The sequence below is a fragment of the Notolepis coatsorum genome (genome assembly GCF_963971535.1).
Source record: "Notolepis coatsorum genome assembly, chromosome: 6".
NCBI classification, from domain to species: Eukaryota; Metazoa; Chordata; class Actinopteri; order Aulopiformes; family Paralepididae; genus Notolepis; species Notolepis coatsorum.
This window is the reverse complement of record NC_140170.1, coordinates 129,881,782-129,909,609: the sequence shown is the minus strand read 5'-3', so window position 1 is coordinate 129,909,609 and position 27,828 is coordinate 129,881,782. Positions and strand designations below refer to the sequence as shown.

The 27,828-nt window shown below is 42.7% G+C and overlaps 1 protein-coding gene across 1 annotated transcript in view; it reads right to left on the bottom strand.

Annotated features, from left to right (window-relative positions):
* LOC311229665 (DDB1- and CUL4-associated factor 1-like) overlaps positions 1 to 27,828 on the bottom strand; it is a 91,279-nt gene that overhangs the window by 19,292 nt on the left and 44,159 nt on the right. Inside the window, exons 18-24 of the mRNA XM_084315740.1 lie at positions 15,367 to 15,522; positions 10,056 to 10,685; positions 4,494 to 4,771; positions 4,078 to 4,276; positions 961 to 1,043; positions 660 to 744; positions 101 to 334 (exon numbers count right to left, since the gene is read on the bottom strand). Of these exons, the coding sequence (XP_084171866.1) occupies positions 101 to 334; positions 660 to 744; positions 961 to 1,043; positions 4,078 to 4,276; positions 4,494 to 4,771; positions 10,056 to 10,685; positions 15,367 to 15,522 (1,665 nt within the window). The remainder of the gene's footprint in view (positions 1 to 100; positions 335 to 659; positions 745 to 960; positions 1,044 to 4,077; positions 4,277 to 4,493; positions 4,772 to 10,055; positions 10,686 to 15,366; positions 15,523 to 27,828) is intronic.

The window sequence follows — 27,828 nt, the reverse complement described above, 5'->3', positions numbered from 1 at the left end:
CACTAATCTCCTAGCCACTTGTGTTGCAGGGCATTTCTAACTTATTTCGATTCCCACGTCTCCTGTGAGCTGATCTCCAGGTCCATATGTAAAAGGATACAATCTCAGTGTTGACGATGACCTCCAGCCCATTGGGATGGAACACCCCGCTGAGGTTCATGTTGAACTTGTCAAACTTGTGGACGGCCCGCGCCGCGCGCACGTCCCACATCACACCGTCGTTCAGCACCAGGTCATCGCTGGGGTTGAAGGTGGCACAGTTCCTCTTGTAGTTGTTGGCCAGGCCGGGCTCATTTAGAGTCAAGATCTTCTGACCCGTCTGGATGTCGTAGATCTAAGAGGAGGAGGGAGGGAGAGGGAGAGAGCGAGAGAGAAGGTGGGATCAAAAAGATGGAGAAAAGAGAGGAGAATTATGCCAACAAGCCTGCATGTATAGAAGTTTAGCTATAATGCAAAAATGTCTTTATGCCCTGAACAGTAACCATGTAAAATGTCTAAAACCAAATCCATAAGACATTACGATAGACTGGTACTTTAACGACACTGATGTTGGGAAAACGATATGCAGTACTCTGGTCTGGGTAGTGAAGAATGTTTTACTAATGAAATGATGTATTTAAACTCATAAACTATTATTTCATAGAGAAAGGAAGGCTTACATGGGCGACTTGGTCCTTAGTGCCGATGACTCGGTCCTGAGATTGTTTACTGAACTCCACGTAATGATCGTCTATAAATGAGTGTCTGGAATTAAGAGGAGGCACAATATGTCATCTTCAACAACCAGATACACACAGCGACACCTGGGAGCTGCCCGGTAGAACCAGATACACACAGTCACACCTGGGGAATCTAGCCAGCAACCTCTCAGTCACAAGCCTTCTCTAAGCTCCAGACCGGTCCGTCTGTGAAATGATGAGAATCATTATGCGTGTGTGTGAGAGTGTGTATAAGACTTACTTCATAGTGAAGACATTGTCCATGCTCCACAGAGCTGATAGTGGAACGCTCCATGAGGCAGAGGTCAGTACCATGGTTCCATCCTGAGACACACATGATCAACTTACTGAAAACTTGCATTTAATGTTAGCAAACAGTCCATGGCTCCCATTTCAAATGAGCCAGCCCAATGACCATTCAAGATAGTCCTTGCTAGCACATATCTGGGCTGCAGATGATGTCATACCTTGTGCACTTACAAGTTTGCTTATATTTGCTGAAACACCAAGCACAACTAAATGAAAATTATATATCATCTGATAAGATATGCAAAAAGGAAACCTCACCCTAGCTTTGTATGAATCCACTTTTAGTTTAATCTGTAGTTAAAACCTTTGCTTCCGTGTTCTTTGTGTCATGATGTTCTACTTTTGTTTGATGAAGCTGCTGTTGCTGAGAATTAGACAGCCGATTCCTTGGTACCACATTTGATGAGAATTCGTCAGAAGAAGATGAAAGGTGGATTTTTACAAAGCTGGGGTGAGTTTAATATTTTTTTGTTCGCCTTTCTTACCAGACTATACATATGGTTACATGTAGGGGTGTAAAGTACTTGAGTAATTGTACTTCGTTACAATACTTAAGTACTGTTTTGGGGGATTTGTACTTTACTTGAGTATTATTAGGTTTGTATACTTTGTACTTTTACTCCATTACATTTCAGAGAAAAAAAAACATACTTTTTACTCCTTACATTTAAAATGCAGACCTACAAAGTACAAAGTACAAATCTCGCAGGTCCAACCATTTTAATTTGTATTTTTGAATTGTTTATCTGGCCAAACTAACGTTAACGCTATTAATCCTGCGACCGCTGGTAAACAGCCAATCAAATCCCCATCAATGGAAAATGAACCCGCCCATACCCATGCTGATTGGTCCTTGTGCAAGACTAGAAAGCGGGGATCTTTGATTAAACACCTGCTATCAGAAGAATAGAGTCAGAGTGACAAGCCATAGAAGATGGCCACAATGAGTGATGAAGAGAACGAAACGGTCGGCGATGGCGTGGATGGACAAGACGAGCATCCATGGCCCCATCTACATAAAAAATACATAGTTCAAGGACTCCAACCATAGTGTTGTTGAGTTGCCATCATTCAAAAACCTGATAAATGGTTTGCGACCAAGCACTAACGTCATTACGAGGCCCACTGTCCGCTCGAAGATCAGCAAAGCTGCTCAAACCATGAAAGATAGTCACTGCTGCTATGAGTGAAGTTGAATGGATCGCGACAACAACAGATTGCTGGACAGCCCGACGAAGAAGTTTCATTGGGGTAACCGCTCACTGGATCGACACTGAAAGCTTTGAAAGGCGTTCTGCTGCAGAAGACTGAAGGGCACCCATACTTTCAATGTTTTGGCCAGTGCCTTAAACGACATTCACTTGAGTACAAAATCTGCATTATGCTGTGGTTAATATTGTGATATTATTCAGGGTATACTCCAGTATTCTGTCTTTAATATTGTGATATTATTCAGGGTATACTCTAGTATTCTGTGGTTAATATTGTGATATTATTCAGGGTACTCCAGTATTCTCTCTTTAATATTGTGATATTATTCAGGGTATACTCCAGCATTCTGCCTTTAATATTGTGATATTATTCAGGATAATCCAGTATGATGTGGTTAATATTGTGATATTATTCAGGGTACTCCAGTATTCTGTCTTTAATATTGTGATATTATTCAGGGTACTCCAGTATTGTCTTTAATATTGTGATATTATTCAGGGTACTCCAGTATTCTGCCTTTAATATTGTGATATTATTCAGGATAATCCAGTATGCTGTGGTTAATACTGTGATATTATTCAGGATACACCATTCTGTTTTTAATATTGTCATATTATTCAGGATACTACAGTATTCGGTCTTTAATAATTGTGATATTATTCATGCTGTGATGTGAGTGCCGTCCATGTTAGTTTACCTTCAATGGAGAAGTGCATTAAATAATTGTAATGCAAAAAAAGTGTCCTCTGTTCTTTCATTTCAGCATGGTCTATCACAGAACACATTCCATTGTGGGCAGAGTGTATGCTTGGTTTCATTCCAGCCTTGCCTAAACACCAGCTGATGATTTCACTAATTGGCTCACCTCTTCAACTAACTCACCTGGTGCAATGTATAGTTAAAATGAAAACTTGGCCGATGATGGAATGAGTTTGAGACCCATGGTCTATCCCTTTCCAAAAATGTTTTTACTTTTACTTTTTAGTACCCAAGTACATTTAAAAGTAGGACTTTTTTACTTTTACTCAAGTGTGTTTTTAGCCAGATACTTAGACTTTTACTTGAGTCAGATTTTGAGACAGTACCTATACTTTCACTTAAGTATAATTTCTGGGTACTTTTTACACCCCATGATGTTACGAGTTTCAGCAAATATGAGCAAAGTGCTGAGTGCATAAGGAAACTGTAGGACATTATCTGTGGCCCAGATATGCGCTAGCAAGCTGGATGCTGTTGCGGCTACATTGAAGTGTGTTGAATTGGAATGCTTTTTTCATTCAAATCTATGACAGACACACTTACATTATAGTTTGCAGATGTTAACATTTAACAGACTTTACAGAATCACTTCCAAAAGGTGCAAAAGTAGAGCCTGTTTAAATTTACACCAACGTAAGTAAGTGCAAGTAGTCAAAACTGAAAAGTGCAAGGGCCAAATGAACAGTCTAGGTGCCGGTAACATTAGAATAACTAAAGAAAACATGATTGCATCACCCCTTATATTTGTCATCAACAAAAACAGGGATGGAAAGTACTTATTTGAACCCTGCAGTTACTAGTTACGTTGAAGAAAAAGGTTTTGCATGCAAAATGTGTTGATGGACATGATGGTATTTCAAGCTTAAACATAACGAAGAAGTAATCAGACCCAGGTGATAGGTCACAGGTGTGTGATAAGAGTAGTAGTAGTAAGACGACCCACCCTGGGGGACACCAGGTGCATCATATAGTAGTAAGAATACCCATCCTAGAAGTCTCCAGGTGTATCATATAGTAGTAAGAAGACCCATCCTAGAAGCCTCCAGGTGTATCAGATAGTAATAGTAAGAATACCCACCCTGGAGGGCTCCAGGTGTGTGATAGCTGATGTGTGACAGGTGTAGCTGGCCTCCTCCTCCCCGGAGAAGACGTTGTAGAGTTTCAGGTGGCCGGTACACGTCCCCAGCATCAGGAAACGCTCCCGGGCAGAAAAGGCACAACAAGTGAACTCACTCTCACCGTCGTCTCCCTCATGAAAGATTGACATTGGACGGAATCTGAAATGGGTGGGGGGTTAATTTAAATATCAGTAGCAGTATTTGACATAATGTCACTGTACTTACAGATAAAATTAAATTAAAAGGAACTTCTTTTTATATGTTGGAGAACAAGTAGCAGGCGGTAGCAGAGTTCATCTTGACAGAAAGCCAGAGATGAGCAACACTAACTAAGGGAGGGCGGGACTTGCAAATGCAAGCTGGTGTTGTTAATTACCTGCTAAATATCAGATTCCTATCCTGACACCCTCGGTCCACTCCTCCGTATTTGGGGGACAGAATCCTGCTCCCCAGCCGGGCGGTGAAGTTGGGGTGCGCCTGGCGCCTCTGCTTCGGCTCGGGGCAACGGTGGGGGGTGAAGAGGGAGAAGGGGGGGCAGGTGGTGACGGGGTTGGGGCAGCGGGCGTGCTGCTCCCTCAGGTACTCTGTGATGATGCTGTCCAGGGCAGGAGGAGAGGGCAGGTGGCGTTCCAACTGTTTCTTCATGGCAGGGCTCTGAGAGAGCGAGAGAGAGAGAAGTATAGCAGCTACAACTATGTGCACATGCTTAGTCATGTTCCCGCCGCCCAGTGAGGCCGTGTCTCTCGCCTGCATCACAGCTTTCCCTTAACTCTTTGAGGGCCAAACACGTAATATTACGTGTTTCACCGCCAACGCTTGAGCACCAAAAACGTAATATCTCGTTTTTAGATCCTTTGATATTTTTCCTTTGATCCCGGTTCTAAATGGTGAGCCGGATCACTCTAGGTGTCCCTGGCTCATTTGCCTACATTGAAATTGCAATGCCGATCGAATCTCACCAGGTGGCAGTATCACCTACCTTTTTAACTCTGATAGTCCAGTTCAGACATTGTCTCTACTAGGGATGGGTACCTTTCACATTTGAACCGATACCGGTACCGGTACCTGTGAATCGATACCGGTACCCAACGGTACTTTAGTCTCAAGAAATTTTATTTACCTACCTGAGTCGTGAAAAAAAATAATCCAAACTTCAAATAACTACAATTTCGACAGTTTTCGGCTTGCCATTGCTCCGACTGCTTTGTTGTTGAATCAAGTCAAATCCTAGGTAAGCATATATTGTGCGTGTGAACGTCGACATGAAAAGAAAAAGGTAAAAAAAAAAAAAGGAAAGAAAAGTAATTTTTTCTTTTCTTTTTTCCGGTATCTCACTTGATTCGATACTCGGTAGTACCGACGTGTTTCGGTTCGGTACCTCAAAAGTACCGAATTCGGTACCCATCCCTAGTCTCTACTGATCTGTTTCTGTCAAGACTCACTCTGAGGGGAGGAGCTCTTGCAGAGCAATCGCTAGGAGATCTGCTCGCCTCAAAACCTATAGTTTCCCGTAAACACGAGTAATTACATATAAACAAGTAATCGCGATCGCCGATGGGATCATTGGAATTATTCTTTTTAGAGTACCTTCTGGCTAAGGTAAGGTATATATATATATATATTTTTTTTTATTCACTTTTTCTCCTTATTTTCGCTGTTTCCAATTCTCCCTTCCCCTGTCTTGAATGTTGCTTGCATATGCCCCCCACAGGTCGGTCATAGGGAGGATAGAAGCCTTGAATCACGTGTCCCCTCCGGTACACGAGGAGGCAGCCCATCACATCTTTTCACCTGCCAGCGCGGACTCTCATTGGCGAGGTGTAATGTGTGGGAGGCTCACACTACCCCCGCTATTTCCTGTCTTTGCTGTGCAGGCGTCCCCCAACCGACCTGTAGGAGTCGCTGTCCACAACGTCCAGATTACCACCCATCGACTTCCACCCGCTGACTCTGCCAATTGAGTAAGTATGACGGCCGGCCCAAGCCAGAGGCAACGCCGACAGCCGGATTTGAACTCGGTGTCTCTTGCGTTGGTGACGAGCACAATGTCCGCTGCGCCACCCAGCCGCGCCTAGGTAAGGTATATTCTATGTCTATTTTACTGAACCTGAAACATGGTTTCAGGGGATCAACCAGAACGATTTGGGCTTATTGCATATAACGCGTCTTATCTCACGATCTATGGAAAAATACTGGATTATTTTGGAAATGGGCGATGTTTAGCGTGTAATAGGGCTGTCCCCGACTAAGGATTTGGATAGTCGACTATGATAGGCCAAAATTTGCCGTTAGTCGACTATTAGACAAAAAAATATATATATAAAAAATAAGTATAATATATATATATATATATATATATATTTTCTTTATCCACTTTTTCTCCCATTTTTCTATTTTTCTCCCATCCCAATTTTCATATCGTCCAATTCAACCCTCCCCTGTCTTTGAACGTTGTTTCATGCCTCCCACAAGCCGGCTGCAATGTGGACTAAGTCATACATAGCACGAGTCCCCTCCGACACTCGAGGTAACAGCAGTCGCATCTTTCCACCTGCGCGGCTCGATCTTTCAGCGTCGGGGGTCTGGGCTTTGGAGGGGCCCCGCCCCCGTCGCTTCCTGATTCTACTGTGCAGGCGCACCAACCGACCTGTAGGAGTCGCTGTCCACAACGCCCGATCCCCACCCTTCAGTTTCCCTCCCCCTAATACGGCCAATGTGTATTAGTGTGGACGACCAGCTAAACTGAAAGCAATGTGGAGAGCTGGGCTCGAACAGGGAGGCTTTCCTGTTCGAGCAGAGTCTCCAGTATTCGTGGTGAGCGCCTTGCCCACTGCGCCACATAGCCACCCATATATTTTTTTTTTTTATCATTCCATTTGGGCTGTGGGGGGTGCTTAATGTCCGAAGGAGTCGACTGAAGGCTTCTTGTCCTCTGCAAAAGCATACAATTGGTCCACTGATGGATACATCTTGATATTTGTCTAGTCTAGTGTGTTCATTAGATGGGTGAAATCCTCTTTCAGTGTCTCTGTGCCTGTTTTCTTAGGCAGTTAGCCTCTGGTATGCGTGCCATTAGCATTAGCCACGCTTCTAGGCCTCTTTTCTTTTGGAAAAAAAAAAAAAAAAAAAATTATAAATATTTTTTTGTATTCGACGAAGAGGTTGGCAGTCGACTACGGCTCCTTTCGACTGATTAGTCGACTAATAGGGGTCAAAGCCCTAGCGTGTAATAAACTACAAACTACAGTGTGTAGAAACAAACTTTTTTTTTTGACATGTTGGACTAGAAATAGTGTGTCAAATGAGCCATACTATTGTCTCCATAGCTATAATATATATAATAGCTCCGCAAAGATTGTGAAAATGGTCAAGAAAAGCTGGCGCTAGCCATTGCAGATGGGGAAAGCTTTTGGCACTCAAAGAGTTAAAGGTTTTCATTTATTTATTTTTATTGAAATGTGGGTTTAACACATTCAGTGCCATTCACGTTGTTGTGAAGGGCCAGATTAAACCGAATATATATATTTATTTATATATATATATTTAATTGTATTTGTATATTCTCTAATATTCCCTGATATCCCTTGTATATTCCTTGTACAATATGCATTGAATATCCATTCTAGCCTACTGAACATCCCATAATAGTCTCCATTCTACTATTGGTCGAGACCTTGGTGCCAGGCTGCCATACCCCTCAGACCCAGTTCAAACGTACCGCTCCACATGTACAAACAAGTCCTAGTTCCGCGTAGGAATCTGGCTACCGCACCACTAATGGGACTATTTGTTCATAGTGCGTATATATACTGCGCTACTAAAGTAGGACTTCCTTTTCAGTCCAGTTTCTTACCCTCCAATAGAGTCACAGACGTAAAGCCTCCCCGCGACGCCACGTGTGGGAGTAAGGCCAAGTTCGCCTACCATCGGTATTGAGACATCGTGTATATTAATATTTGAATAGTCATATTTGGCACTATATCGTCGAGTTGGACGTAGTCTATTAAGCTAATAATAGTCTGTTAATATATAGTGCTTCGTGCGGTGAGAATACTACCGTAGTCAGTACCCCATCGTTTCGGGCAGAGAACTGGCTGCTTATCCAGGGTGGTTGACCCCACGTGAGGCTGCACCCGAGGAGCCCCAGAGCCGACGAGCGAGTGGACCTGTATACCGGATTATTCTACCGACGACAGCCCGCCTTCCCAGGCACGGATTATGCTTTGTATACTTTGATTATTCCATGGATAAAGACCCCCGACACTGCCGTGTGTTGGAACCCCCCCCCCCCCTGGAGAGGACGCAAGGTGAGGAGACGCTCTGCAAGACGAGGTCGCTTCACGTCTCTCCTCCGTGGACCGGATGACGCCGGCCCACAAAGAGTCCACCTGCTTTCATCTGTGGTCCAAGGATCGCCGGCGCATTGAACGGCACTACAGTGGGTTCACCTGGGATACCCTTGGCCGGATGAGGCAGCCGGATTCTACCCCCCCCCCCCCTCCTACTCCTGTCGGCTTACAAGCGACCGGATTAACCCCCCCTAGCGTATCCAGTATATAATCATTAAAGTATCATTGCTGTTATTCCTTAAACTATTCCAGGTCGTATATGTACCACCTGCGCCTTCAGAGATTGGACATTCTCTATTGATATACCGACGAATACTCTTGCCATAAAAGTGCATACTAATTCCCATTCATAAATGTGATTGATTTGATTAAGTGCTTGCTCTACACACCATCGCTGTGTAGAAATAAAGACCTATTTCTAATTCGTACATTTGTGTTGGATCCGTTTCATCTACGTGACAGTGTTCATCATAATATATTTATGCCGTGTACTGGGTGGCCGAATATTAAGTACAAAGGTAGTGGTAGTAAGTATCATATCTAGTAATACAGTCAGGGAATTGTACCCCTCAGTTACACACGTGTTAACACGTTTCTGAGGCCCGACCGCTGAGTGCCAATCATGTGTTAACACGTTTCTGGGTCGTTTTAATTTTTTTTCCGATTTTAATACCCTATTCAATGTCAGGGTGTCAATGTATGTTGCCTGTAAAAGACATACTGGGACTCCGAAGGTGCATTACCGGCCGCATCCGACCAGACAGCGGTATCGAGCACCCTTTGAAACATTGTGTCTTGGGCTGTGCGTCGATTATATGGGTCTGGGCGAACTTTTTTGTCGGGCAAGTGGACCGATCGGATTGAGAAGAATCAAGTACTCCCGATCCATGTTTTGTGATGGATTATGTTGGCGACACGATGGACATAATTACTTGGAATGGTGATCAGATCATTGGAATATTCTTTTTGGGGCACATCCTAGTCAAGGTAAGGGCTATATGATATCAATCTTGCGTTGATCCGAGCATGCCTTCATTGCGATCCGAAAGTGTTACTGTAACGTTACTCCACAACGTATGCCGTTGGTGGCGATCAGAGCATCAAAAAACAAAAAAATAATTGTAGTGTGTGTAGGGACGAAATGCCAATGCATTTAGTATAATACACGTTATGTGCTATTACCAGCCTCCCAGGAAGTACCCTAGACCGCTCTAAAACCATACTTACCATTCACCACAGTATAAAACGGGAAAGTATGGATGGACATTTTTTTTCTTTTTTGCATCTTGACCGGAAGAAACTCAGTGTCAAATTACCATAGTATTGTATCCATAGCTATAATATAGTTATAGCTCTACAAACAAGGTGAAGGACTCCTATCGTTTACAGAGTGGCACTGAATAGATGGTCCCCGGAAACAACGCAGCACCCAAAGTGTTAATGTAGCAGATACCGAACAATAAAAAATACCATGAACGGCCACAATACCGATCTTTGAGATTGGATAGAGAAATCCCTAATGGACATGTATGTGTATAAAAGTATTTTATAAAAGTATAAAAGCTCTGTGGTCAGTAAACACCACCCACCTGTATAAAAGCCCCATGGTCGGACTTCTGTCTCAGCACCCGAGGCTTCTTCCCAGGGACGATATTGGACACCTGTCGCTCCCGCGTGAACAGGATCCGGCCAACCAGAGGTGAGCCCTGTGCGTGGGGGGCAGGAGGAGGTGGCATAGGGACTGAGATGTTTGAGGAGGAGGAGGAGCAGGAGGGGTGGGGGACGGAGGGATGACGGGGCTGGACAGAGGACGAAGAAGCAGCAGAGGACACGGGAGAGGAGCCCATGTGGCTGGCGATGCGAGCTGCCAAACCATGGGCCATGCGGGGTGTCCTAGGGAGAGCTGCAGAGGAGGAACTAGGGGTGGTGTTTTGACAGAGGGGTACCGTGGGTAGATTGGCTTCTCTAACAAGCGTATTAGCAGTCTCATGGAGCCCCTTAGCCACCAGGTGGTTCCTGATCAGCATCAACAGCTCCTTCTCAGGGAAGGTGATCCGCGATTGGGCGACCACGCTGGCCCTTTGCAGACGGGCCAGAGAGACGTCTGCGCCGATGAGGAGGGGCTTGCCGGACACCCTCTCAGTGAGCTCAGCAGCGTAGCGGCAGAAACGGACATGGTCACTGCGCTTGTCCTGCAGCAACACCGGCTCCTTCATCAACTGGCGGATGAGAAGAAACGTACATGTAGGCTATTATAGTGTCGAAAGAAACATATAAGCTATATAGTGTAGAAACATATAAGCTATATAGTGTAGAAACATATAAGCTATATAGTGTAGAAACATATAGGCTAGCCTATATAGTGTAGAAACATATAGGCTATATAGTGTAGAAACATATAGGCTATATAGTGTAGAAACATATAGGCTATATAGTGTAGAAACATATAGGCTATATAGTGTAGAAACATATAGGCTATATAGTGTAGAAACATATAGGCTATAGTGTAGAAACATATAGGCTATATAGTGTAGAAACATATAGACTATTATTATTATATAGGCTATGTAGTGTAGAAACATATAGGCTATATAGTGTAGAAACATATAAGCTATATAGTGTAGAAAAATATAGGCTATAGCAGGGGTGTCAAACTCATTTTCACAGAGGGCCACATGAGCATTATGGTTGCCCTGAAAGGGCCAAAGACCGTATAAATGTTAATGTAATGTAAAATAAATGTAGCTACTCATTTACATATTGTTAAACATGTTGTTTCTGTATTTATTACTTATATTTTATATATAAAATATATGTTAGCTTATGTTATTTTAACAAATTATTTTAGTTTATCAGAACCCCATATTACTCCATTAATCAATGATCAAACCATTCAAGTAAATAACAAAGAAGAATATCATCAAATACAAGCTATGACATTAAGTTTGTTCAAAACCTTTGTCACAGTCAAGAGGGGCAGAACTAACAACTGAGCTGCAAAGAACACGTGGGACAGATGTAGCAGATGTTACAAAAACAAATGGCTGCACACAACCTTGCAGAGGCCATACATCCAACTAATGGAAGATAGTTTAATTAACTTTAATTAACAGATTGCAGAATGGGTACAGTACAGTACAGCTCAATACACACAATTGTTAAGGGGATGCAGACCAGAGAAAGACTTTCGACTTGTTTACATCAGGGTCCACCATTTTCAATTCGTAATGAAATTGCTATTATGTGTCTGCATGAACACACAACTGTAAAGGTGCTCCCATAGTCGAGCAGACTGTACACAGAGCAGACTCCGCGGAGGTCCGCGCGGCTCTTTGAGCTTTCATAGTCGAGCAGATCTCAGCGGACGTCCGCGGTCTATTTCCTACATTTCCCACAATTCTGTCTGTTCTACTGTACTGGCAGATCAGAGGGAACATTATCAGCGGGAGAGCGAGAGCGAGCGAGCGAGAGCGAGAGCGAGAGAGAGAGAGAGAGAGAGAGAGAGAGAGAGAGAGAGAGAGAGAGAGAGAGAGAGAGAGAGCTTCACGGGCTCATCTCTCTCCTCGCGCCACCAATCGCTCGCGCAGTGTCACATTTAATGCAGTTCGATGTCAACCAAAACGCCGAGCAGCGTTTTGTGTGACACCAAGTCAGCGGCGCGGATGTCCGCGCGTCAGGAAATAGGAGCTTCGCACCTGTGGGTCTGCTGTCCGCTGAGATCAAAGCTCAAATAGCCGCGCGGACCTCCGCGGAGTCTGCTCTGTGTACAGTCTGCTCGACTATGGGAGCGCCTTAACTGTACTCAAAAATAACAAAATAAGGGTTGTCTCAGTTCACAACTATATTGGTCAAGTTTTGGGTGGGACTTGTTTGCGTCCCTACAGCTTCTTATTCAATTGAGCGAGATGCTCAGTTATGTCACACAGCCAGTTTGCATCTGACAGTTCAGACAATATTTCTTCAACCCTTTGTTACCTATTCCGCCTGGATCTTTTTTGTATTTTGGGCTGTAAAATTGTCAAAGAATGTCTGAGGAGTAAGTGCTTTTGGCTTTTTTCCTTTGTTACTTCATCAATACCTCAGATGTTCAACATACATGTATGTGTAAGAATGTGTAATAACTAAAGCTGTCAAAGTTAAAGCTTTATTAATGCATTAACCCACAATTATTTTAACGCCGCTATTTTTTAACCCAAGATTAATGTTTAAAAAAAAATATAATTACCAGAGCTCTTGGGGGGCCACATCAAATGACGTGGCGGGCCACATTTGGCCCACGGGCCATGAGTTTGACACCTATGGGCTATAGTGTAGAAACATATATGCTATATACTGAAATTTTCTGACTATAAGCTGCGGCTTTCCCCCCCCATTTTTCGACCCTGCAGCTTATATAACGGTGCGGCTAATCTATGGATTTTTACAGCTAACTGGGCGCGCTCCCTCAGCTCTGTGACCGTCAGATCAGACTCGTAAATCTGCTGCAGCAGTGCACGCCTTGCCCCTCCTCCTCCCCCTCACAGTCGAGCCCTCCTCCTCCCCCTCACAGTCGAGTGCATGAGCAGCTCCTCTTTCAACATAACTGAAGCATTAAACAAAATGACCCAGTCGACTATTCACTTTAGTTTAATACATGAGGCATTGTCTAATGTTATCTAGCTGGCTAGCTAATGATGGCTCCTGATATCAACGTCTGATATCAGTTTGGCATTCGATTTCGCAGGTGCTGGCTAGCGTTGGCTAAGTAGCTATCGTTCCGTGAGCTAACGTTAGTAGCTACCTAGTGTTGGCTAAGTAGCTATCGTTCCGTGAGCTAACGTTAGTAGCTACCTAGTGTTGGCTAAGTAGCTATCGTTCCGTGAGCTAAAGTTAGTAGCTACCTAGTGTTGGCTAAGTAGCTATCGTTCCGTGAGCTAACGTTAGTAGCTACCTAGTGTTGGCTAAGTAGCTATCGTTCCATGAGCTAACGTTAGTAGCTACCTAGTGTTGGCTAAGTAACTAAAGTACCTAGCTACCGTTACTGTTTAAACAAAAATGTTAATAAATGGGAGCTTCCTCAAACAGCCATCTCTTTCCCGACAATCCCCTCTGTGCACGAACCCTTACATATGGTAATTAAACATTAAAACACCTGCAGCTTATAGTCCAGTGCGGCTTATATATGTACATATCATTCAATTTAGCTGCTGCGGCTTATATTCAAGTGTGGCTTATAGTGCGAAAATTACGGTAGTGTAGACACATATAGGCTACATAGTGTATAAACATATATGCTATATGGTGTATAAACATATAGGCTATATAGTGTATAAACATATAGGCTATATAGTGTAGAAACATATAGGCTATATAGTGTAGAAACATATAGGCTATATAGTGTAGAAACATATAGGCTATATATAGTGTAGAAACATATAGGCTATATATAGTGTAGCAACATATAGGCTATATAGTGTAGAAACATAACTATTATTATTATTATATAGGCTATATAGTGTAGAAACATATAGGTTATAGTGTAAAAACATACAGACTATTATTATTATATAGGCTATGTAGTGTAGAAACATATAGGCTATATAGTGTAGAAACATATAAGCTATATAGTGTAGAAAAATATAGGCTATAGTGTAGAAACATATATGCTATATACATTTACATTTATATATAGTGTAGACACATATAGGCTACATAGTGTATAAACATATATGCTATATAGTGTAGAAACATATAGGCTATAGTGTAGAAACATATATGCTATAGTGTAGAAACATAATAGTATAGTGTAAAAACTTGGACTGCAACCGTGGACTATGGCAAATTGTGGTCACTCACTCAATCATGGACGATCTGGCAGGGGCGGTTTGTCAGACGCATGCAGGCTATGCAAAGCTAATTGTGGTCACTCATCCACTCACTTAGTCACAGACAATCGGACAGTGACATTTTGTTTAGTGCTGAGGGTCTGCAAGGTTTGTTCAAAATGCACGTTATCCTTGTGGTCTAAGGGCAGTTAAATCAAATGAGCCACTCTGCCTAATGCAATAAATAATTATTGTTGATATTCCTTATATTCATCAGCACTCTGTTGCACCAGCTATTCATAGAATCTCAAAGTTATCTCACTAGGGTGTAAAGCCTTAGTTATCTACTAGTTTGTTCTAGTCATTACTAACACAAGTGGACAGTCAAAGATAAAAGTTGATGGTTGCCATGTGCGTCTGCTTGCTGGCCAGCATGAGCCACTTGGATGTCTCCTTTCCAATCCTCCAGTCAACAAGTTCTGTTGATCCTCCAAAAACACAATGCCAACTTGCAATAATTAAGTCAGGACGAGTTTTGACTTAACCCTCAGAATCCAGGGCAGTTTGTTATAGAGCTTTGTATATATTATGTAATCCATACAAAGCTTGTCAATAGAGGTAGTTGCTACTAGAGTTATGTTGTGGTGCAACTGCTTTTATTTTAGTAATGAGTAAATCGCAACTTACAGGTAGTAGAAATTTACGTGAATCAATAGGCTATGTTTGAACTTGTACACAGCTGGTGGAACAGGCTGCAAACAAATGTGACACGCTGATTAATCACATAGCTGCGAGGAATTGGTTGCTATGCCAACTCTAGGGTTATCCAGAGCTAGTCAGCCACCATTCTAGCCTTCACCCATTCTAACGTATGTAGCTTAATTGGAGGACAGCTTTTTCAGACAGTACACATATGCAGTGATAAACATTGTGCAAAAGCTATAATATAATATAAAATATAATAAAGGCTTTCTTTACTGTGATTATGTGATGCCAACAATAGCACATCAATGTCAGGCCCCATAATCACAGTAAAGACAACCATCTTCTTCTTCTTCTTCTTCTTCTTCTTCTTCAAGTAAGGCATCACTCTTACCTGCTGTATCTGTCCACTGCTGAAGAGAGGTAGCTTGCTGATGATCTGTCTGATGGCCGTGGAGCGGGACAAACCCACCAGAGCCTTACAGGCCAGGCAGCGGATCAGGTCTGCATCCGTTATCGGCATTTTCACAGACAGCAGGGACAACAGCACCTAAAGTAGAGAACAACACAGATATATTGTGCCAGATATTAACACTTTCGCGGCCACTGGGGCCAGTCTAATATAATGGTTGAGGGCCAGCTTTAGTAAACAAACGTGTGGCTTTTTGTACAGCTAAATCTATACTTTATAGTATTGCTATCTGTCCATTCTCATTGTGAATTGAGTGCATAAACCGTCCCTTCAAAATGGCTTAAAGAAAAATAAAATGCATCAATAGGTTCTCATTTTATAGCGCCGTGAATATAAGCTTTATAGCGGATTTGGGCTAGTATATTTTCTGGAAGGCTAGTTATAGAGCTAATAGCTGCTAACGTTATATCCAATGGCATTTCCGTTTTACAGATGCTACAGAAATAACTCAAACTGCATATGATCCCCAAAGCATGTATGCATGAAAGGGGGGGGGGGCATCGTTTATTATTAATGATTACCAATAACCGTGTTCGTCTAAGTAGCCACATACGCTGGTCGGCTGGTTGAGTATCCTAGCAAGCTCTGATCGGGCTGTAATTTACGTGAAAAAGATCTTACCATGAGCCGGTGGGATCCCCCTGAGCATTTCCCCGTTATCGATCGCCATCTGATATGGTGAAATCTGCGATTCGAAACGTAATCCAAGCTACAGGCTGCAGATCCAGAATCGTGCTACTCAAATCTCTGTTGAAAGACAACAAAGAGACTGATCCGTTCGCCCACAGGGCACATTGCAGTAGCGCGATAGCGCCCCTAAGAGGATCTGGCCGGTATTGCACATTGTCGAATTCAGTCAGAGTAGGAAAGATCTGCAGTGCCGCTCTGCGACCTTGAACAGGTTATTAAAATGGAATAAAAGCAATAACAACTTCCCACGGATATCTCCGTGATTCTGTCCACAACGCATGGATTTGAAAGCCGGATATATCCGTGCTTCGTCCCCAATGTGTTAACACTATAGGGACCAGCCACGAGTTAACTCGTGTTTCGGTGCCATGCGTTGTGGACCAGAGCCACGAGTTAACTCGTGGCAAGTTGTTATTGTTTTATTCCATATTAATAACGCTATTAACGTCCCCGATCGACTTGCAGGACCTACCCGCATATTTGATTTTCAAAACATGCAATACCGGCCAGATCCGCTTAGGGGCGCCATCGCTCCACTGCAGTATCATTGAGGGCGATTGGAAGAAAAATAATTACCGTCTGTGGGCGTTTCATACGAGCCTCGATCCCAGCTGAACATACTCCATCCGAACGCAGATTTCAGCCTGGAATAATGGGATTTATGATCAACCAATGGACATATCGATCTACCAGATTCCGATGACTAATGACGAAATGCTGCCGGGGATCACATGGGCTGACGGTAGGATACTATTCCCCCAAATTACAGCTGGATTGGACATTGTTTTAAAACGCAACGTGATCGATCAGTGAAAATAGTATATTGAACGCACACTGTATTGCTAATCAATAATAGTAATCGGCGTCCCCCGCCGCCCCCATTTCATCCATAGATGCTCTGTAATAGTCCGGATGCTACGCAGTTTGTTTTATTTCATTCGTATATATACAGCAGAAATGGCGTTTGATATAACGTGACTAACCTTTAGCCTATTATCTAGCTCCCCAGAAAAAAGACTAGGCGAAAACTGCGATAAACCTTATATTCACGGCGCTATAAAATGACAACCAACCGATGGATTTTTTTTTCTCTTTAAGCCATTATGAAGGCACGGTTTATGCACTCAAGTGACAATGAGAATGGACAGATAGCAATACTATAAAGTATATATATAGCTGTTAGAAAGTACATCGGTTTGTTGACAAAGCGTTGTCCTCCAGCCATATATTACACTGCAAGCCGTGGTCGTCAATGTGTTAAGGTAGATAACACTATTTTCTGGACTCTTTTTGTATCACAAACAGTACTGTATTTGCAAATCTGGTATGTCATAAATGTATAGATGTAGCAGTACTTTGATTTTGTTTTGGATTTTTGTGTAATTGTGCTTCACCGTTTGTCTTATGGTGGGGAATATTTCCACTCCCAAACATCTAAAGTGTTTTACCATAGGTATCTCTCCTGGGAGGGGTATATCTTTTTTTGCAGGGGCGTTAAGTGGAAGGAAAGCCGACTTCGGCCAATTTATCTTAAATCCCGATAAATCTCCAAAGTTCTCAATCAACTTGAGCAGATGAGGCAGTGTGGTGTTGGGGTTTTGCATGAACAGTATTACGTCGTCCGCATATAAACTAATTTTATGTTGTGTGCCCTTGATTACGATTGGTTCTATGAATTGGGATTGTCTTATATATTGTGCTAAAGGCTCTAATGATAGATCGAATAGTCCGGGACTAAGAGGGCAACCCTGTCTAGCTGAGCGTGATACCGGAAAGATTCCGGAGGTGATTATACCTGTTGTAATCATGGCCGATGGGTCTTTGTATACTACTTTAATCATATCAATGAAACCTTTACCTAACCCCATCTTCTCTAATACTGCCCATAGATACGACCATTCCAGCCTGTCAAAAGCTTTCATTGCATCCAGGGACAGCATCGCCTTAGGTATGGTGTCGTCCTTGTCGGCATCTAGTACGTGCAGTAATCGTCTTACGTTATCAGTGATCAGGCGGCCTCTTATGAAGCCAGTTTGGTCCGGATGAACTAAAGACGTCATATGCTTTTGTAATCTGATGGCTAATACCTTAGAGTACAGTTTGATATCGGTTCCGAGGAGGCTTAAGGGTCTGTAACTACCGCACTCGGTGGGGTCTTTGTCTTTTTTGAGGAGGACTGTTATGAGTGCAATATTGTCGTTCTTATGGAAGTTCCCCTCCTTGACTGAGTATAAGATCATATTTAGTAATAAGGGTCCAATTATGTCCCAACAAGAGAGGTACATTTCTGGTGGGATACCGTCTCTTCCAGGAGCCTTACCACTTTGCATTTCGGATATGGCCTTCTTGAGTTCCTCTAGTGTGATCGGTGTTTCTAACTGTTTAGCGTCATCCACTGAAAGTTTAGGGAGAATAATTTGATTAAGATATGTGTCCATTTTGTTTTGATCGACGGTCGTTTCTGATTTATATAATTTGGAGTAGAATTCTTTGAATGTCACGTTTATTTTTTCAGGGTCTGTAACAAGTACTTGTTGTGCTCTAATGGTAGTTATATCTGCAAATTTTGCATAAATTCTTAATCGCATGGCTAATAGGTGACTAGGTTTAGAACCTTGGGAGTACTGCTGTTGTCTTGTGCTACGTATTTGTATTTCCGATTGTTGTCTGTATATGGCATTGATCTCTTTTTTTAGTACGTTAACTTGATTTTCTAGTCTAGTTGAGTTGTTGTATTGTAAATAATTAAATAACGTTGAGTAAAGCGTTTCCAGTTCAGCCAGTTTTGAGCATCGATTCTTGCGCATTTTGGAGGAAAAGCTATCAGTGAAATCCTTGATCGTTCCCTTTACCGACATCCATATTATTCTGGGGTCCTGCACCGAGTTTGCATTCTCCCGTAGGAATACTGTAAGAGCTTCTTTAAGTTGTGTAATGAATTCCTTGTTATTAAGCAGCATCGAGTTAAATCGCCATCTAGGGGCTCGGGAAGATAGTATACCAAATGTTCCTTTTAGGAGTAAATAACAGTGATCTGATAATGCATTGGGTATCATTTCCACTTCATAGTTATCAAATAGTCTCGGGATGCAAAGACATAATCTATTCTGGATAATGTGTTATGTCTCGCAGATCGACAAGAGTACTTTCGGGTCGTGGGGTTAAGTGATCGCCATAAGTCATTTACACCTGTAATCTTCGACCATGCATTAGATGAATTCTTTTGTTCGCTGGAAAAGGCGAGGTAAGATTTGTCCATCCTTGAATTCCAAATGACATTAAAATCCGCACCTATTATAAATGAGTAATCGGGAAGGTCTAACATTGCTTTGGTTAGTGTAGTAAAGAAACCCACTTCGTACAAATTTGGGGCGTATACCGCTACCAACGCTATTTTCCTGTTCTTGTGTACAATCTTAGCTATAGTTATCCGACCATCTACATCAGACCATACTCCCTTTAATTCAATATTCAACTTCCGTCTAACGACTATGGCTACACCCCGAGTTCTCGTACCAAAGGAAGAGTGGCTAATGTTATGATATGTGTTGTCCGCTAACGTATCTATGTCTTTCTCTAGAATGTGTGTTTCGCTTAGCAGAGCCACGTCCACCTGTTCTTTTTTCATCAGTGTTTGCATGCTTTTGCGTTTGTGTTGATTATTTATTCCCCCAGTGTTTCAGATCATTATATTCAAACTAGCCATAATCTATACATGTTGTTGTGTAGTTGTTGGTAATGCTTCTGGAGTGCGAGGCTACAATAGATATACATCCAACTAGTGAGGTCCCGTTGAGAGCCGAGCTTAAAAACATACATTATATACAAATAAAAATCCCCTTTCCCCCCCTCCCACCGAGAGTCGTACAGGATTGTGTCCCATAGACACATCCTACGCGTATGACTCCCTCCCTTAGGCCACCGGATTACCCAAATTGAGCTTTGTAATCCTACTCTTCCTATGCTAATTGCCATAGGATCTAAAACTTTCATTCTAATTCAATAGAATGTCGCTTTTGGTCTTGCGCCTTCCCATTAATGTACTAACAATAGTGTGAAAAATGAAAAATATACCTTCATTGATATATTCATTTGAACCTTCTACTAACTTATGTAGGAAACATCAGAAAAAAGGAAAAGAGTGGAGGTAAATACTAACACCTTAAAATGAAAAAAAATAACAATGAAAGATAAAAATAAAAAAAGGAGTGAGAACTAAAATAAAACTCTTGAGAAAAACAGAGAAAATAAAATTGAGTAAAGAGAAAAAAGAGAAAAACAGAGACTTTTAGAGCTACATTGTGCAAATCTCTAAATCAGTGGAGTAATTATTTAAAATATTAGAATAACCTTGTCGTGCTTATACATTTAGATGTGGCTATTGTCTTTTTTGTTTTTTTAAAGCCTTATTAAAGCCTAATTAAACTTCAGTCCTTGGATCATAATGCTTATTCACACCGGATGTTAATGTTAAATTTACAGGCCATCGTTGAAGGGGTGCATTATATTCTAGAAGGTTGTAGAATACCCTAGTAAATATGTAAACACTGCTGTTATGTTCCAGAATGATCTTCCTACCCAGGGGTCATGACCTACTAGTATTTTCCGGGATATTCCTTTGTGTCCCTGAGCAGTCGAGAGAGGAGCCCAGAATGTTCCAGAATGTTCATAATGTCAATGTTGGATTATTGTCTCCACAGAGACCAGAAGACTGTAAATATAATGCCTTACGAGCCATATTAAACATCTTGTGCCTTGTTGTTGCCAGCATGCATATCATCTGTTACTTTTGTTGAGCCGTGGTAAAGTCATTCTAATAAAATTACTAAAATACAAAGAGAAAGAGAGAGATGAATAGGCTTATCTGTTTCGAGCCAGTGTTGCGTCCTGCCCGGGGGGACCAGATCCATGTTGCTTGATGTAATCTTCGGCGGCTTTAGGCATGCGTAGTCCGTGCCTAATACAGTCTTTTCCCAAGATCGATAATAGTGCCGGGTACTTAAGGATTGGCCTGAGACCACTCTTAAACATTCTCTGCATCACATCCTTGTAGGGGAAACGCTGAGCGATGGCCTCCTTGCATAGATCTTCGTAGATAGATATTAAATTTACACCATATTTCAGTTTCCCCCTTTGATTGCGCGCCCCTCTGATGATGGCGTCTCTTATTACCGTCCTGCGCAGGGTAACAATGATAACCCTCGGACCGTTGACTCTTTGGCCTCGTGTACCGACTCTGTAACATTGGTCCACTATCGGCGCTGTGGGAAGGGTGTTATTACCTAAAATATCTACTAACACTGTTGGAAAACTGTCGTCTGTGCAATTGACTGATTCATCCAGTCCCACAATGCGGATATTATTTCGCCTGTAGTAACGTTGGGTCTCGAGCTGCCTCTCCCTTGCTTCCTCTTCGACTTCTTGTATTTTCTTCCGACACTCTTCTTCCACCTGTTTTATCTCCTTCGCTAACTCTGTAAATCCATCGTTGACGTTCTTCTCGTTCTCTTGGACCATCCGTGTAATTTCTATCACCGTATTCTCCACTGCCGTGATTCGCCCGGCCTGTGCAGCGGCTGCTTCCATAACCTCTTCGAATTTAGCATCGACGTGTGCTTTGAATTCCTCGATGTGTAATTTGAAAGCGGCCATCTGTTCCTTCATCAGGATAGTCAGAGAGTTGAAGTCGGGTTGTGAAATTGCACTGCTTGTGTCAGTTGATGTTGTGGGTGCAATGATGGACCCGATGGGTTTGTTGGAGATTATCTTCTCAAATTCCCCTGCTTTATCTCTTACGGTATTTTTACACGTCGTTACCGTTGTGTTGTCATCTGCTGTCTCCCTCTCGGGGCCAGTCGTCGTTGGTCCCGGTATATTCTCCACTATAGTCCCCCCATCGGGGCTAGTCAACAACGGTACCGCCGCTGCCTCGCCTGTTGTATTCTTTGACCGTGTCAAAATCGGTGCCGTTGGAGTATCTGTGCCGAGTCTCTTTCCACCCTTTTTCTTATCCTTAGTATCCATGTTGAGTCTTTATGTCTTTTGATATAGTTAGAAGGTCTTATCAATACATACGATGTGGTTTAATCTCTTTTGGTATTGTTCAATAAGGTTTTTAAACTAAATTAACGTTGACGGGAGCGGAGCTGTAACCAAACGCGTATCGCTTCACATTGCATTCAAACCGGAAGTTAGTCCAATGTGTTAAGTTACAGAGGGTTACTGGAAAAAATTACACTCCTCCACATACAAATTTATTTGGAATAACAAACCACCACGTATAAAAAGATCCACCGCACAGAGAAATAAAGCAGACGGTGGCATGGCATTTCCAGATTTTTTCCACTATTTTAAGGCGTACACTTTAAGACCATTGACAACATGGGTTGATCCCCAAGCATTAGTATCCTGGAGAAAATTAGAAGAAAACATAGTAGCCCCACATAGACTGAAGGACATAGCATACACTAAACTATCAATTAAGCATTGCGAACGGAAATTTGGCCCCATAATTACTCATGCGATCCGGATATGGCGTGAAACACAAAAAAAATATCCTAACCCACATAAATGGTACAATCATACTCCCTTATTCAATAACGATGCACTCTTGATTGGAAAACGACCTATAAGATTCCCTATATGGAAAAAGCAAGGCATACACTCATTAGGGGATGTTTTTAACAAACAGGGTTTTTGTAGTTATGAAGAAATACGCAAACAAATTTATCTCAACAAGTCCACACATCTTTTTTACATACAGTTATTGTTATGTTTGAAGACTCAAGGTGTTCCATTAAAGAAACCAATTGAACACCACAGATACCACAAATTCTTCTATGAAAGAGAGACATAGAGAGGTTTTGTTTCAGATTTTTATCATCAATTACTAACGTCCTCGTATGAAACCCTCCACCTAGACTCCGTCTGGAGGAGGGATATACCAGACCTGGAAAGTGATTTTGATTGGCAAGAAGCCTGGGCAAATGTTCGACTCACATCAAGGAACCCGGACCATCAACAAATCAATCTTAACTATATTCACAGGACATACTTGACTCCTATAAGACTGAAAAAAATGGGTCTTACCCAAGACTCCAAATGCTCCTTATGTACAAATGGGGACGAGGGGACATTTATGCACATGTACTGGGACTGCCCACCAGTTAAGATATTCTGGAAAGAGGTGACCCAGCAATTATCAAATCTCTTAACTTGGAATATACCTGTACACCCCTCTGTATTACTGCTGAATGATGTTTTTGAGTGTGCAGTACATCCACAGCTAAAGAGATTGGTTTTATCGGGTATCACAGTGGCTAAAAAGCTGATAGCATCACGATGGTTCCAACCGGAAAAAATGTGCCGAAAGGTCTGGATTATTACATATCTCGATGTGATCTATCAAGAAATATCTACAGCAAGAATTTGGGGTCTCAATGAATCCAAAATGACATTGTGGTTAGAAGTGGTGGAGAAAATAAAAGCTAGCATATAATGGTAATGTCTGGTTAGGAGCGAGGGAAAATGGATGGATTATCCAATGGGGGGTCCGGGAGGGGGGGGTACGAGCTAGAGCATATGTGTGTAGGTTTTTAGATAACAGGTATTAAGGGTATATCCTGTATAAGACAATTAACTAACATGTGATTTCATTGGATGTGCACCGTCAACTAATGCTTGTATATCTTATCGTGTGTTGTCATGTTTGTTTATGTGTTTGTTTAAAAAATAATAAAAAAATAAAATACAAAAAAGATGTAGCAGTACCGTCTATCTGTATGTCGTGTGTGTCATATATGTTATGATGAATTGAAAATGGGGGACCCTGATGTAAACAAGACGAAAGTATTTATCTGGTCTGCATCCCCTTAACAATTGTATGTATTGAGCTGTACTGTACTGTACCCATTCTGCAATCTGTTAATAAAGTTTTCAATCAATCAATCAGATATATAGTGCCAGATATTAACTAATTCAGCGCCGGCCATTATCCTTATCACGTTCTAGCTAGGCCACGCTTTAAAGATAGGGGTGCGTCACCTTGTTTGTAGAGCTATATCTATATTCTATATTATAGCTATGGAGACAATACTATGGTCATTTGACAGTCAGTATCTTCCGTTGAACATGCAAAAAAAATGAATTGTTTCATGTATACGTTCGCGCGTTATCCCGTGGTGAATATTGTATAATTTCAGAGTGATCCGGGCTAATTCCGGAAAAGCTTGAGTTATAGGGCGCTACGTGAATTCTGCTAAAAGCATTGGTGTTTCATCCCTGGACACGCTACTATTTCCAAATCAAATGTATATAATATAATAGGTATTATGTTTCATCATGAATGCATGAAAGGGGGGGGGGGGGGGGGGGGGCTCGTTTCACTTCCAAAAAGAATATTCCAATTGTTTGATCGCAATTTCCAGTATTGGTGTCCATCTGGTCCACGACATAATCCGTCACAACACATGCATCGAGTGTCCTGGACGCGTGTTTATTTTCCCTAACGGAGTTGCACTTCCGAGTTCTGTTTGCGCAATCTGATTGGCCACTGATGTTTTTCTCAGCGCCAATCGCGTTACTCCTAACAAACTGGTTAAGCTTGGCGACTCTTTCGAAGTCACTCTCTTTCCAAGTTGGTTAAGGTTAGGGTTAGTTGGTTAAGGTTAGGGTTAGTTGGTTAAGGTTAGGGTTAGTTGGTTAAGGTTAGGGTTAGGGTAACAGCCTGCTGGCGCGATTGTTAGGAGTAACGCGATTAGCGCTGAAAAAAACGTCAGTGGCCAATCAGATTGCGCAAACCGAACGCGGAAGTGCAACTCCGTTAGGGAAAATATACGCGCGTCCTGGACATGTTTCAATGTGATCGAGTGAACCTCTAGGCTTCCCTGGACTAAAAATCTCCGCCCGGTGGGGTTTAAATGTAACACACGGTCTGGAACAGGGTTTACTGCACTCTCGATACTGCCACCTACCAGGATCTGGCCGGTACTGCACCCTCAGGGTCCCAGTATGCCTTTTAACGGCAACATACAGGTCCGTGACATTGAATAGAATATTAAAATCGAAAAAAATGAAAAACGATCCAAACACGTATATGTGGATGGCGCAGAAAGGTAGATAACAACACAGATATATAGTGCCAGATATTAAAGTAGATAACAACACAGATATATAGTGCCAGATATTAAAGTAGATAACGAAACAGATATATAGTGCCAGATATTAACACAATGGCCGCCAAAAACGAGTTAACTCGTTATAGCCCGGCAATCGAATTCGGCCAACAACGAGTAAACTTGTTATTGGATCGTTATTTCTTTTATTCGCTATTTCCATTCATAATTCATCCTGCTATGCTGTAGGACTGTGTGGCACTCCGTCTGAGACCGCAACGGTCCGATACCGCCGCCTAACACCTTGCGGCCGCTATTGTCCCGTTGGTTGCGATCAAAGCACGGAGGGCCGGCTACCCCCCCCCCCCCCCCCCCCCTTTCATGCATCGATGATGAAACATAATACCGATAATCTAGTGTTGATTTCAGGATGATTATTGATCCAGGCGAGGAGTTGCACGATTTATAGTGGAATGCAGTAAAGCGCTGATTGGCGGAGTTCCCTGGGATTACACAGAATCACTCTAGAACTATACTCATATTCACCACAGTATAAAACGGAAATGTATGGATGAAAAAAGATCTGTTTTTTGCATGTTGACCGGAAGAAACTCACCGACAATCAACCTTGTTATTAGATCCATAGCTATAATATTTTTTATAATCTTTCTCCGATTTTTCTGTTTTTCTCCCCGTCCCAATTTTAGTCGTTGTGCCAATTCCCCCCCTCCCCTACCTGTTTGTTGTGCGCATGTTCTCCTACTGGTCGGTACAAGGGAACCCTGAAGTAATCCGCACGCTTCCTCCGACATGCGACAGCCAGTGACTCTTTTTTCACCTGGCAGCGAGGACTCGCATTGGTGAAGTGTAACGCGTGGGAGGTCACACTGCCTTCATCAAGTCCTGCCTCCGCTGAGCAAGCGCCCAGACCTGACCTGTAGCTGTCCACAACGCCAGTTTCCCACCCACGACTTCCCTCCCGCTAACTCAGCCAAACGAGTTAGTATGACGATCAGCCCAAGCCAAGGCAACTCTGACTCCGGGAGTCGAGACCGCAGCCTCTTGCATTGGTGACGAGCGCAATCTCCACTATGCCACCTGACGCCCCTTAGCTATAATATTTAATATAGTTTTAGCACTACAAACACCGGCATCTACCCCCATTGCATTACAGCGCTGGCACAAACGGCCATACGTCCACAGCGACCTCTGGCGTCCAATGTGTTAAGGTAGAGAACAACACAGATATATAGTGCCAGATATTAAGGTGTTGCATGACTAGTAGGGATGCACGATAATTATCGGGCCGATATCAGCAATTATGACGACATCCCGATAACATTATTACGTATACATTTTTTGGTTAAAAGAAATCCGGTGTGTGTGGATTGGGATGAAGGGGGCGTTTGTTTTTCTGTAGGCTCCTCCCGTTTTGCCAGTACTGTGGTACGACTGCTAGCGTGTGGTTTAGGAAGAGGGAGTTTTTCACAAATCCAGCGCTCCCTTTCTCATGCCTGGCTGTGACGTAAGGCTGAGCCTGAACGTTCGAAAGTTTGTTCGTTACGCTGGCATTCGGATTTTAATTAATGGGTTTGAACGTTCGCCAAAAAGAAAAAGGAGGTGCGCAGGGTCGAGGTGAGGAGGCGCGTCCCCGCGGCGCTCGGCTCAATTATTCAATCATGGCAGCTGCAAGAAGTGGGAAGACGTCACCTGTGTGGAAACACTTTAAATGAACGGAGGATAAGGCAAAGGCTGTGTGTCAAATGTGCGACAAGCACTTGGCATTCCACGGTGGCACATCCAACCTGGCTGCTCATTTAAAAAATGTAAGTATTGGGCCCTAATTAGAAGTATCGCCATTCGCCACGTGCAGGCTGCTGGCAGGCCCTGTTGGCCTGGCCTCAAATAAATATAATAAGAACAAAATGATATATGCTAATAATAATAACAAATTCATTATTTTAGGTACATAAACTGGATCTGGACGGCGGGCCCACCTCCTCAACCACGCAGACACTACTGCAATTTGATACCAAACCAATGAGCGAGAAGAGAAAGAAGGAGTTATTGGACTCCATTGTGGACTTTATTGCATTGGATGGGTGAGGGATTCAGGAGAATGGTTAATGTGATGGTGCCAGGTTACACCATGCCCAAAAGATCCACTGTTTCCAACAACCTAACTCTGAAGTACGGGGCCGTGCGGGAGAAAGTCTCCTTTTACATTGACCATGCCACAGCTGTGGCATTCACAACAGACGCTTGGACGTTGGTGGCGATGGAGGCGTACATGGCAGTCACCTGTCATTTTATTTCAAACGAGTGGGAACTACTGGGATATGTCTTGGAAATGAAAGAACTGATGATAAAACATTCTGGAGTAAACATTGTGCAACGCCTGCGCCAAAACAAGAACAGCAGAACGTCATATCCCACAAATTAATCCCAGACGTTGCCACTCGTTGGAACTCCACATTGTCAATGCTGGATCGCTTGGTGGAGCAACGATGGCCAATAACAGCTGTGTTGTCCGACCCCACCGTCTCCAAAAAGGCGGATCGATTACTGGACCTCAGTTCGG